This window comes from Mesoplodon densirostris, chromosome 16, assembly GCF_025265405.1.
Source record: "Mesoplodon densirostris isolate mMesDen1 chromosome 16, mMesDen1 primary haplotype, whole genome shotgun sequence".
NCBI classification, from domain to species: Eukaryota; Metazoa; Chordata; class Mammalia; order Artiodactyla; family Ziphiidae; genus Mesoplodon; species Mesoplodon densirostris.
Genome location: NC_082676.1, coordinates 30,585,190 through 30,597,700, shown reverse-complemented (window position 1 = coordinate 30,597,700; position 12,511 = coordinate 30,585,190). Strand labels below are relative to the sequence as shown.

The 12,511-nt window shown below is 54.3% G+C and overlaps 1 protein-coding gene across 1 annotated transcript in view; it reads right to left on the bottom strand.

The window, feature by feature from the left end:
• HSPA12B (heat shock protein family A (Hsp70) member 12B) overlaps window positions 1-12,511 on the bottom strand; it is a 17,358-nt gene extending 4,847 nt beyond the window's left edge. The window contains exons 1-7 of the mRNA XM_060120508.1: window positions 12,411-12,511; window positions 7,523-7,582; window positions 5,770-5,867; window positions 4,649-4,773; window positions 1,892-2,078; window positions 1,441-1,545; window positions 990-1,106 (exon numbers count right to left, since the gene is read on the bottom strand). Of these exons, the coding sequence (XP_059976491.1) occupies window positions 990-1,106; window positions 1,441-1,545; window positions 1,892-2,078; window positions 4,649-4,773; window positions 5,770-5,867; window positions 7,523-7,565 (675 nt within the window). The 5' untranslated portion in view covers window positions 7,566-7,582; window positions 12,411-12,511. The remainder of the gene's footprint in view (window positions 1-989; window positions 1,107-1,440; window positions 1,546-1,891; window positions 2,079-4,648; window positions 4,774-5,769; window positions 5,868-7,522; window positions 7,583-12,410) is intronic.

The following is a 12,511-nucleotide window of genomic DNA, read 5'->3' as shown; positions in this document are numbered from 1 at the left end:
GCTCCTTCTAGAGACAACTGTAGGCACCTGCGGATTTGACAGCTGAGGCATGCCTGGCCCAAAGTTGTGTTTGTGGGGGGTTGGGGGTCCTGGTATCTTCCAGGGGAAGGTGCACTGGAATTCCTGAGATCCCTTTTGGAGATCCTAGGGTGTCCACCAAGGCCTCAGGTTCATGGGCAGGATCAAACAATGAGCCTCCCTCCAACCTCCCCATTTCCACTTGAGAGGGGGGTGCCTGAGCCATCCCCCTTTCTCCAGACCTTTGGGCATCTCTTATGGTAGGAAGACCAGCCTCCCTTCATAGTTTCATAGTCCTATTTCCCCTGCTCAATGGTTGGGGCTGTGGTGAAAATACTGATGCTGGCTGAAGTGGGTGTTCTTGGTGTCCTGCCAGGCTACTGTGGGTGTTGGCTGCTGTTGGCTCACCGCTGCCCCTTCTCTGAAGAACTACCCTCAGCTGAATGGGAACCGCCTCACTTGGAGGGGCTTTCCCCAACTCCCCCAGTAACCAATGACAGACTGATAAGGATGGGCAAAAAGCCACCCCCCCCGCCTCCCCGTGGCCAACACCACAGTACATTCTCCCTCTAGAGCTCTCCATGGGATCCGGCTGAGGCTAGACTCCAGCTGAGACCACATCCCTGCTCAGCTCTTTCTCCTGTCCTGCTTTCCTCACTCCCCTTTCTCCTGAGAGTCCTTGCAATAGACCACATGCACAAGAATCCCCATCTTGGGCTCTGCTTCTAGGAAACCTGCCCTAAGACACTGTTTAAGCTGGCCTGGGCTGTGTCTTTTGTCCCCCTGCTCTCTGGTCCTGCAGGCCCACCCCCTTTCCTGGTGGCAACAACCCTCCGAAATGGCCAGCAGGGTGGGGCTGGCAGTCTTTACACAATGGCTCTGTGGTCCCAAGCGTAGTGGGTGAATGAGGGTATGGGCCCTGCCCAGGGCCCTCCCGACCAACGTCCACGGCTCTGACTGCACATTCTCACCAAGTAGGCAGCCTCTCGCATGAACTGCTTAGCTGGCTGTTTCCAGATGGCCGGCACTGTCAACACCCAGCGCACAGTGTCCTTCTCTGGCAGCGATGGGCACTGGTCCCTCAGCTCCTGGAGCAGGAGGGGGCAGTGAGGGGAATGGCTGGCTTGGTTTGCGGGGAGTGTCTTTAGCCTCTGTGGGAGCTGGAGGAACTAATCAGGCCTCAGGAGGAACTTCCCAGCTAACTTGGAATCCTAACACCCCCTTCCCCCCCACCACCACCACCTCCCCAACACCTGGAGGGTTGATGGCAGGCTCTACCAGATAGAAAGGCAGGGGACTGGAGAAGATGACCTCGGTCTTCTGACAGTGGCTACCCATTGGATGGACAGGGGATGGGCTGAGGGGAAAGGATGGACCTGGGGGCCCTCCACCCCAGTAGGCAGGGATGGGGTCACAGCGCACCTGAAGGGCATGCTCCTTGAAGAAGCGCAAGGCATGGGCAAACACCTCCAGGGCAGGCATTTTCTTTCCATTTACCGCTTCTAGCTGGGTCTTCAAGGTGAGATCCTGGCAGGGACACAAGGTGACTCTTCAGGAGGCCGTAGCTCTGCCTCCATTTCCTGACAACCTCTTATACTCGCCCCATTTCCTGGTGCTCCCCCTCTTTGGCACTGCCCCACTCTGGCTCTAATCTCACATTAGTTCTCTCCCCAGCCCTTGTCTTTACCCTATCTTCACCCCTTGGTCATGCCTCCGTCCCTTACATTCAAGCTCCGCCTCCTTAGCTACTCCTCCACCAGGCCCCTCCTCACCTTTTAGCTTTACCGACCCTCCATGAGGCCTCCCTCCCCGCTTTCCCTCCTAGCCCTGCCTCCCTGGCTGGAGCTGGGCCCTGAGCCAGAATGTGACTCACAGTGGCACTGTGGATCTTCATCTTGAACTTCTCAAAGTAGAGCCAGTCACGAGCCTCCTCAGGGTCCAGATCGTGGTAGTAATCACGGGCTGTATAGCCAAAACTGTGAAAGGCACCCTCTGGGGTCAGCAGCAGGCAGGTGGGGGTCTTCTGGTGGGCCACACCTGGGTCCCCGCCCTCCCATTTCCTGTGGAGGCAGAGAGCTGTCAGTGTGGTCAGCAGTAATCCTGCCTTTGTGGGGTTGGGTGCTGGCTCTGGAACCAGCTGCGTGACTTTGGGCAGCTCACTTGGCTTCCCCAAGCCTCAGTCTTTCCATATGTAAAATCGGAATGACAATAGTACCTACCTTTTAGCGTTCTTGTGAATATGGTGCTTGGCATCCACTTAAATCTCCATAAACGTTGCTCATGGGATCCTCTCTATCCATGGGGCCATGGGTCTCATCCGACATCCTCAGCTCCTGCTCCCTTCCATGAAGTATACCATTGGACCTCACCTCCCTGTCTTTTTTTTTTTTTTTTTTTTTTTTTTTTTTTGTGGTACGCGGGCCTCTCACTGTTGTGGCCTCTCCCGTTGTGGAGCACAGGCTCTGGACGCGCAGGCCCAGTGGCCATGGCTCATGGGCCTAGCCGCTCCGTGGCATGTGGGATCTTCCCGGACCGGGGCATGAACCCGCGTCCCCCGCATCGGCAGGCGGACTCTCAACCACTGCGCCACCAGGGAAGCCCACCTCCCTGTCTTTTTAACAAGCAGCAGTAGCAAGCCATCTGCCTTGTCTGACCTTCTGATATGTCTCTCCAGGACCCTGGCAGAGGCCTCCTCTCAGCCAGCTGGTTTGCCCTCCTCTAGGCCATCTTCCACAGCTTAGCTCTTTCAAGGTATTCATGATCATTCCTATCTGGCCCACATCAGTAGCTGCACCCCAGCTGACTACACCTCTAGCAGGCCCCCAAAACCTGAGACTCCAGACTTCCCTATGTGTAGGCATCATCTGGACCTCCACCCAGAACTCACTGCCCAGTTCATTAGCCTGGCAAATCCTTCCTCCCCTTCCTCTGCGTTGTCTGATGCCTTGACTCCTCTAGGCCAAGCTCACCAGTGCAGCCTTTTGGGGAAAGAACTGGGAATCCAGGCAGAAGGAAGAGCATGTGCAAAAGCTTAGAGGTGTGAAAGACCAGGGAGAACTAGCTATAAGTTGGCTCCAAGCAGGAGAAAATACAGGAATCTTAAGATCAACTAAGGAGGAGTATCAAATGCCATATCAGAATTCTGTCTTGGTGGGTATTAGGTAGGGGAGTGAAGAGGCATGGCCACATTTGCCTTTAGAAAGGTCACTGGTCCCCATGTAGCAACAGAGTGGAGGGGAGGGAGGATGGAGAAGGAAAACCAGGGAGGAGGATATTGCAACCGTTCAAGTGAGAGAGGGTGGGGCTGAGCTTCGGGGTGGTAGTGGTGGAGAGAAGTAGGCGGGTATTACAGATATATTAGAGACAGAAGTGATGGGGATTAGTGGCTAGTGGGGGTGGGAAGGGCTTGGGAGGAGGCCAAGATGCCCCCAGTTACTTCCTGTGACTGTTATCTCCAGTGTCCCTTCATGTGTCCTCAGCCCCAGCAAGGGGCCCAGCATGGCCTCAGCTGTGTGTGCTGACAAGCTGGGATGCCCTGCAGCTCTTAGAGAGCTCTAAGGGCCCAGAGCCTTTGTGGATGTGGAGGGAGCAGAGAAAGGGGAAGGACAGTCCACGCTCATGTAGGTTAGGTCCCCTGTATCTCTGGGGCAGTGACCCTTTGCCTGTCTCTCCACTCACCCTTCCATCCAGCCTCCCAGGCCCTGGTGAAGCCCCCTGATCCCCCACCCCAGGCTGAGTTGGGAGCTTTAGGGTCTTCTATAGGGGTCTTCCCCCTATAGGCTACAGCCCCACTAAGATATATTCAAAGGATCAGGGTCTTGAGGCCTGAAGGGGAGTGTCAAAAACAAATGTTTCATTCAAACAAAACAAATTCCATCAGAATGGATTTTTCAAACAGCTCTTTCATGACAACTGTGTGACTTGTCAACTCAGTTAACCCTCTGATCGTTCATTTCCTTGTATTTCATTCGAGCTGAACCTAGGAATCTGCCTCTAGGATTCTACCACATAGAAATTCCAGCACAAGTTTTCAAGGAAGAATATTCATTGCAGCACTTTTTGTAATAGTGAAAAATTAGAAGGAAAAATAGCCTCAAAACTATCAATAGAAGAATGGATAAATTATGACACATCTGTACATGGAATATTATGCAACCATTAAAACAAAATCATGGCTCTCTGTATTCACATGAAACATCTAGAAAATAGTGTTGAAAGCTTAAAGCAAGTTGTATGATATACCACTTTTATTTTAAAACCACATATTTATTTGGTTTTTGCATATGTATTTGTGCATATGTATTTGTGTATGTGTTTGTGACTAGCCCAGAAAAAGATCTGTGTATTTTACTGTATGTTTGTTATCTCTCAATAAAAAATTAAAAATAAAAAACAAAGCCCAACATTTCCTGCAGAGGTCAGAGAGCTGCCCCAATTGGGGCTGAGGGCCCAGGCCTGGCACCCATCCTCCAAACTTTTGCCCCAGTGGGGAGCCCAGACTAGGGGTGGAAGGCACTCTGAGGAGACCCCATTTCTCCTTAGTGACAGTACTTCGGGGACCAGGTCTCTCCCAGGGTGTAGGATTCCCCCACCCAACCCCACACCAATCTCCCAGCCCAGCCACCCTCACCTCATCATGTGGATGGCTTCAGGGTCACTGGCAAAGCTGAAGGCATAGCCACTGGATGTGGTGCCGAAGTCGATGGCCACTACCACGGAGAAGGGGGCCTGTTGTGGGGCTCGGGCCTCAGGCTTCTGCAAGTGCAAGACCTAGTCAGGGAGCAGCCAGAGGGCCAGGCTGACTGTATGTGGGAGCCCTCCCAACCCCTGGCTGTGGTCCAGACCGGCCCTGGCCCACCCCCACCTACCTGCCTGGCTCCCTTCCTCTCCTAAGCTGCAAGCTAAGCCCTTGAGATGCCAACTGTTCAGAAAGCCCAAGGCCTCTCAGGTAGCCCCATGAAGTTTTGGGCTTGAGCTCCTGCTTCCCTGCTTCTGGTTCCCTGCCCACCTTCTGCCTGGACCGCCTTTGCCCCACCGCCATCTCACACCATTTCACAGCCTGGGCCCAGCTGGGGGCAATTTTGCTGCTCTGAGCAGCTTCATAGCCCATGGACCTGCGTATATTTGACCCTCTTGCTCTTTGTGGCCACAGTGACACAGCCAGACTCTATCCAGTTTTGTGACAGAGAAGAGGCCCCATGCACGTGCCCAAGAGTGGTCCCTGCCTCCTCCCAGGCCAGGCCTGGGCTCCCTGAGAACAAGGGGGTCCCCAGGCTGAATCACTAGGGTGAGGCCACCCCACGTGGGGTGACCTAGGGAGCTTAGGGGTGGTGGTTATGTCCTGGATACTTCAAGCTAGCCCCAAACTATTTTTTAGCAACATGTCTCCTCTTCCCTAGATATACCTTGTATTAGGGTGGCTGTGGTTGACGGGAGGGGAAGCAAGTCTTGGAGGCCCAGTGCTCTGAGAACACACAAAACTACTTGCTCAGAAGTACACCTGCCCCAGGCAGGTTACATGCAATGGTCCCTAGATGTTATCCTGGAGAGAGATCACCTCAGTAGAATTGTTACCCCTACAGTCCAAGGTCACCTAAGGCTAACCCATCAGGGGGAACATGAGTGGAGTGTGTAGGGGCAGGAAGCATGATGGCACCCCCAGCCCAGACCTGCCAGGGCTCTTCCAGACACCAGTGTGACCTTCCCCACTACCCAGGCCACCCACCACCCCAATCCCTGCTCTGGGCTTACTGGAGACTGTGAGGGTGTGAGGGGGGCAATGCCACAGCTTTCCTGGGTCCTTGGGGAGCCGGGTGGGCTGGGCACTGGAGACCGCTCTGGGCTGGAGCCTGCAAAGAGAGGGCAAATCACTCTGACACAATCAGGGTAAGGGGCTGGTGGCTGGGCCCCAAGCCTGGCGAATTCTCCATCAGCCATTGCTGGGCCAAGGTGAGGGGTACCCTGCTGGGGAAAGGGTATGAGGGAGGGAGGGTAGGAAGGATGGGACTGAGGTCGGGGTCGGGGATAGCTGGGCTCAGGGTCTGTTATCAGTTAGAGGCGACCTATTCCTGAAGGGTGACATACTTCACCTAGGGACTCACTGTCTCCCCCAGCACCCCTCAGACAGCAGGGAAGGGGAGAGACAGAGGAGCATTGTGGGGGTGGGGAAGACTGAGTCCAGAGATAGAAGGGCAGGAGACATGGGGCAGGTGAGCTCCTGGGGTGAGGGTGGAGAAACCAGAAAAGGTAGGGGACTACAGACCTAACTGAGTGGGAGTGGAGCCGCTCCTCTCCCCACTAAAGTGCAGCCACATGGTTCTAATCAGGACCTGAGGGAGTTGCCTCCCCCTCTCCCTCTGCCCCACAAGGGCCATGGACAGGCCCAGCTGGCTGACTGGGGCAACACCTCCCCCAGCCCAGCCCTGAGCCGAGAGGTGTCCACCACACTAGGAAGTCAGATTCCAAGCCTCCCCTCCCCCATGACACACATAGACCTGGAGCCAGCGTTTGGGGGCAGGAGGCCCCCTTAAGACCCTCTCACAGGCCCAGGACTGAGCTGGATCTTTGGTGGGAGGAAGCAGTGCAGCCCCCAGAAGGCAGCCCAAAGCCTGGTCTGGAGGCTCTGGCAGCTCAGGGGGCAGGAGGGCCTGCTTTGCTGGTGTGGGCTGGTGGCTCATCACCACCACACTGAACTTTGCTAAAGTCCTTTGGAGGGGCACTGGGGCTGCCCTGAGATCCGTGTGTGGGGACAGGGGCGCTGGCCAGGGAGATTGATGGAGTCTGGTATGAAGACACATTGGCAAATCAATGTCTGGCTTTAGGCTGAGCCAGGGCTGGGGCCTGTGTACTCGCTCAGCCACAGCTCTGTGGCCCTGACAAGTCCCAGCTCTCTCCGACCTTGGGGTACCCTGGGAATATACGTGAGGGGCCGGGCATGAAGGGGATTCTGGGAAGTGCCTGGACAGGGCTGGCATCTGTCTTGCAGTGCTGGAGGGGCAAGGACATGGTGGTCACACTCCCAGAGCCCCTTTTTCTCAGGTGGCCAGGGCAGGCTTGAGTCCTGTCACCAGCTCCAGCTTGAGGGGCCGAGTTGCTGTGGTTTGAGCCTGGGAAGGGAGTCAGGAAGGAAGCCCCAGCCCACCAGGTCTTTGTGAGTGGACTTCCTGAGGCGTGTCCGTCCTGCCTCCTGGCCTCCTACCCCTGAACAGAACCCAGAGCCTGCGCCCAGACCAGGCCAAAGGCAGATGCGCATGCACACAAACAGAGTTCTGTGCAGACACACACACCCTGTGCCCAGAGACCTGCCCATAGGCAGGCACGCAGACACACACACACACTCACATGCGTAGTCGTGTTGCACTGACCCTCCTTGCACACACACACTCACAGAACGGCTCTCAGGAGCCTCTGCTGGGCAAGGCACGTGGACAGACTAGGGGTGGGTCTGAGTGCCAGGGTGAGGGGGGCAGTGGGCCCTGGGCAGAGGTGAGGGGGTGGGTCTTACCGCTGTACAGCCCCTGCAGGCCCATCTCCGGAACAGCCAGCATCTTTGTAGGCCCTGTGGCTGTGAACAGGAACAGAGAAGCAGAATGGCATTTATTTGTTCCTTTGTTCCCTTACTGAATAATTGTTTATTTTATTTATTTACTTTTGGCTGGAGTCCTTTGAAGCAAATCCCAGGCGTGTTGCTTGACCTATAAATTATTTAGTATGTCTCTCTAACAGAGATTTTTTAAAAGACATTGCCACAACACCACTATCATGTCTAACAAAATCAACAGTAATTCCTTAATCTCATCCAATGCTCAATCCTCCATCCCAGCTTGTCTCAAAAATGTCTTTTTTTTTTTTTTGGCCACACTGCGTGGCTTGCAGGATTTTACTTCCCCGAGCAGGGATTGAATCCTGGCCCCCTGCAGTGGAAGTGAGGAAACCCAACCACTGGACCGCCAGGGAATTCCCTCAAAAATGTCTTTTTAACAGTTGCTTTGTTGGAACCAGGATGCTCCTAAGTGTTTTCAGGTGCCCACTCTCTGCCAGATGCTGTGGGACATCAGTGACCCAGAGAGACACTGTCCCTGTCCTGGGGGCCCACAGCCTGGTTGGAAGCCATTCATAATCAGATAATCATGTAAGTGAATCTGAGATTACAAACAATGCTGTGAAGGATACTGTGAAGCAGGGCAGAAAAGGGAGCATGGCAAGGCTGGAGAGAGGGGTTGGGCTAGGCTCACCCTGCAGGCAGACCCTGGTGGACCCAATTTTAGATCTGGTTTTACATGAAAGGCAACAGCAAATCTTGAAAGGTTTCAAGTGGCAGAGTGAAGGCAGGGGCATGACTAAATCTGTGTTTTAAAAAGCCCCTCTGGCTGCATGGGAAGTGTAGATTGCAGTGGGATGACATGAAAACAGGAGCCAATCAGTGCTCCAGGCAACAGATGATGGTGGTGGCTATGTGTCTTGAGACAGAAGTGTAGACATTACGTTAGAGGTTAAAATCAACAAGCCTGATGGAAGATGGCTGGATTGGACATGGGAGGTTAGGAAGAAGAAGGTGTCAAGGATGACACTGCCTGATTCAAGCTAGGAGATGGATGGTGAAATGGAGAATACTGGAGCAGGGCAGGCTGGCCGGAGGAAGGGGCAGTGTTCTGGGTGCAGTTTTGAAACTGCTGAGAGAACAGACTGAGGAGTCAGATGACATATGACCTAGAGGACAGGGAGAAATCTGAGGTGGAGATGTGTGTCTGGGAGTCATGGTCACAGGAGGCTTGGCAGAGAGTAGAGTTGGGGAAGGGAAGGGAGGAGAAGCTCTGAATAAAGGTTGACTGGAGGAAGGTTGGCTGGCCAGGGAGACGGAGTTGCCTGCTATGGTTTCATGAAGATCTTGATAAGAGAAGGCTGTGAAGCTAGACGCCTTCAGAGATTTTTAGATGAGACTGGAAACACCTGTTTTTAATGGCATTTCAGTGGAATGATGGAGATGGGGTGGGAGTCAGGTAGGCGAGGAGGGAGCAGACGGTGAGAGAATGGAGCTATAGCACTTCTGGGAAGCTTGGCTGCACCTGGAGGAACATAATGCTTGAGGAGGGGAGGACAGGTTTTTATTTTCTCTTCTAAGGTGGGAGGAACCTGAGCTTGTGTCTGTGAAGTTCTGAGGGCCAAGCTAGAGGCCTCGCCCTCCAGGTCATTGACAACTTTGTTACTCAAAGCGTGGTATCAGGACAGCAGCACTGGGTCCCCTGGGAGCTTGTTAGACGTGCAGGCCCTCAGGCTCCACCTGGGACCTGCTGAGAGCTCTTGCTTTTTCACAAGATCCCAGGTGGTTGGGAGCACCCTAAGGTTTGAGAAGTGCTTGTCAATGTATCCTGGCCCAGTCTTCAGATCACCAACGCTACTGTCCTCAGCAGTGAGCCTAAACAAGGGTGGGGGCAGCTCAGAGGCCACTCCCTCTCTGTAGCCAGTGGCCAGATCAGGAAGTTTTGCTAACAGAACACAGCGGACACAGAGCTGGGCACTGTCACACCCCTACACCCACGTGCACACACCCTTGCTCACACAGAATTCACACAACCCAGCCCCAGCATGGACAGACACTGAGACACATCCAGGATATTCCTCCATGGCCAGCACCATGGAGATTTCCAGACACATGCAGTCCTGCTGTCACTGGAGGTGCACAGGTGGATGTCCAGGAATCAGAATCAGGGGAAATACAGGGGCTGATCATGGGCACTTGTACAGCAGCTGGATGATGCTGAGAAAAAGGAAAGTAAATGGTGGGGGTGGGTATGGGCCTTGAAAACCAGGGACAGGTGCCCAGTTCAGGGTGATGGAGTGTCGTGCTGGGTGTGGATCCTACCAGCTCCCAAGAGCTGATTCTGTGCATCTCTTCTCAATTCTGCATTTATTGACATCACATTGATAGCTTGAAATCAGCCATGGTGATTATACCATAGAAGCTGGTAAACTGCAAATTAGGTTTTTCTCCCTCTTGGGGAGCTGACTGAAAAACATCTACCAACTCACTACTGGATCAAGCCCACAAGAGAGAATATGGCAGCCCTATTTATACATTGTTTTGATTCATCAGCAAAAAACTTATTGACATTTCTTCCTGCCAGGTTCTGCAGCTATGTGCTGGGGAAACGCTTTGCTGAATGAATGAATGGATTTTCTGAACCAAGGATATTGTATTTGGAGCAGAAACAATCTAGAACCACCAAGAAAAAAAGACTCAAGAGTTGTCACTCTAAGCTGATTCCATGTCCAAACCAATGTGTCTCTAATCTCCCCAACTCTGTGAACCTGGTCCAGTTACCTCCCATCTTTGAGCGTGTGACACTGAATGCCCCTACACTCAGGGCTGACAAGGGCCTATTATGGCACCTGGCTGGAGTGCATCATGTTGCCTCTCTGTGCCTCAGTGCCCTTTCCTGTAAAATGGATCATGCAGGGGGCTTGTGAGGATCAAGTCCAAGAAAGGAAGGTGGCTGATAAAAAGGCAGGGAGTTCGACAGATGTGAGCAGTGTTCTTTCCCTTCATGATGTGGATTCTGAATTTTCTCTTGTCAGAAGTTTTTGGTCTTACTGAAACTTTTATTCTAGTCATTCTGAGTTCTTTAGGGAGGGAGGGAGGCCCTGAATCAATTTGTGTTAAAGAAGGAGGATCCTGCTGATTCTCTGAGAGGTGGAGGTACAAGAGGGTGGCAGCCACACAAGCACGCACACACACCCCATATTTCTTTGGGACATCCCCCACCATGCATACACACCCACATACCAGAAACATTTAAGGAGAATGCTGATCATGGGACTCAGGACAACCTCAGCTCCCAAAAGCTATATCTGGGCGGGGCCTGCAGCTGGAAGTGGGGAGAGGTAGATCCCTGCCGCAGGGGCCCACTAATTTCAGACTGGTGATGCTTATGGGTTTGAGAATAATTGGGTGGGGCAGTTTGATTTACACAGAGAATAACTTCATTTCCTGGCTACAAGTGCAGGCTAAACCCTGGCCCCAGCCTGACCCCTACCCTACCCACAGACAGACCCATAACCCTGCCTATGGTCTGTCCCTTAACCTTGCCCAGGGACTGACCCCTAGCCCTTGGCCTCATATTGACCTCTCATCTTCAGCTTTACCCTGACCCCTGGCTCTGACTTCTACCCAATAGGCATGACTGGGGACGAGGATAGAGTGTGGCCGAGTAGGGACTTGAAACTGGAGACTCCCATCCCACAGTGTCCCCCAGACTCACAAAAGCCTAGGACTTTCACCTCCTACCCCCGCAGGCCTCCTTTTACCGGGACCCTGCCTCTCCCATCCGCTGCTCTCTCAGCATCCTGCCAGTCAGCAGGCAAAGAGAGGCCACAGGCATTTCTCCCAAGCCAGAGACTGAGCCAATCAGGGCCCAAGGAACAGATCAGAAATGGCACCCAAAGGGCTGCTCCAGTCTGTCTCTGGAGAGGCACCCTCAAGGAGAGGGACCAGTGGGAGGTTGTGGGGTGAGGAAGCTGCCTTCTCCTGGCCTGAGGCAGGGAGTGATAGAAATGGCCTCCCAAGTCCCCTCCCTGTCCTCGACTTTTCTTTCTATACATCTTGCCCTGCCCCCATGGGTCCTCATCAAGGGAGCAGCCAGTTCACAAACAACCTCTGTGCCACACAGCCTAGGGCCTGAAGCCCCTCCCACCCTCTGCCCACTGTCCCTCATCACCTCTCTTACCTTCTGGGGATCCAGGGCTGCCTTCACTCTCCCAGGGAGTCCACATTTTAGAGCACCCTCCCTGTCAGTTTCTCTCCCCCACACAAGCTAACTTTACAGCCTGGCTCCACTGGGATCCCACAGGGAGTCCTGACCCCACCCCACCTGGATTCCCAAGCTGGCCTCACAGAGAGAAACCAGAGGTCCCTGTTCATGAGGCCAGCCCACAGTCTGGCACTGTGCCATCCAGCCACTCTTGAACTTTCTGGACCACAGGCCCTGGGAACTCCCCCTGCAGGCGTCCCCAAATACACACACACTCAACCCCGGGGTCTCCACCTCTGGCCTAAGCACCGTGTCCTCCACAAACTGGCTCCCTGGAGCAGCCCCCAGCCCCACAGACACTCAGACACGGAAGTCTCTCAAGCCCCCCTCCCTCCCCCCAGATCCCCACCCTCCACAGGGCGAGTGTGGGGTCCCAAAGCCCGGATGTAGCCCTCCGTCGTTGCCCCAATTGCCTTACCGAACCCACAGCCCTGCTGGAGAGAGGGGCTTGCAGATCTGCCCCAGTCCTGTCCCCCTGGGTCAGGAAGTTTGTGGTGGGGTCTCAGCCTCCAGCCCGCGATGAGACCACAAACCTTGGCGTTTCCTCCTCTCTGGGAGCCCAGCGGTCCCCCGCCCAGAACTCACCTCTGCCCTGCCGACAGCTCGACCTGTGTCCAGACGCCTGGATCCTGGGCCCAAAGCCGGTGGGGCGGCTGTGCTCTGCCGCGTCGGCCAAAGCCCTCGAC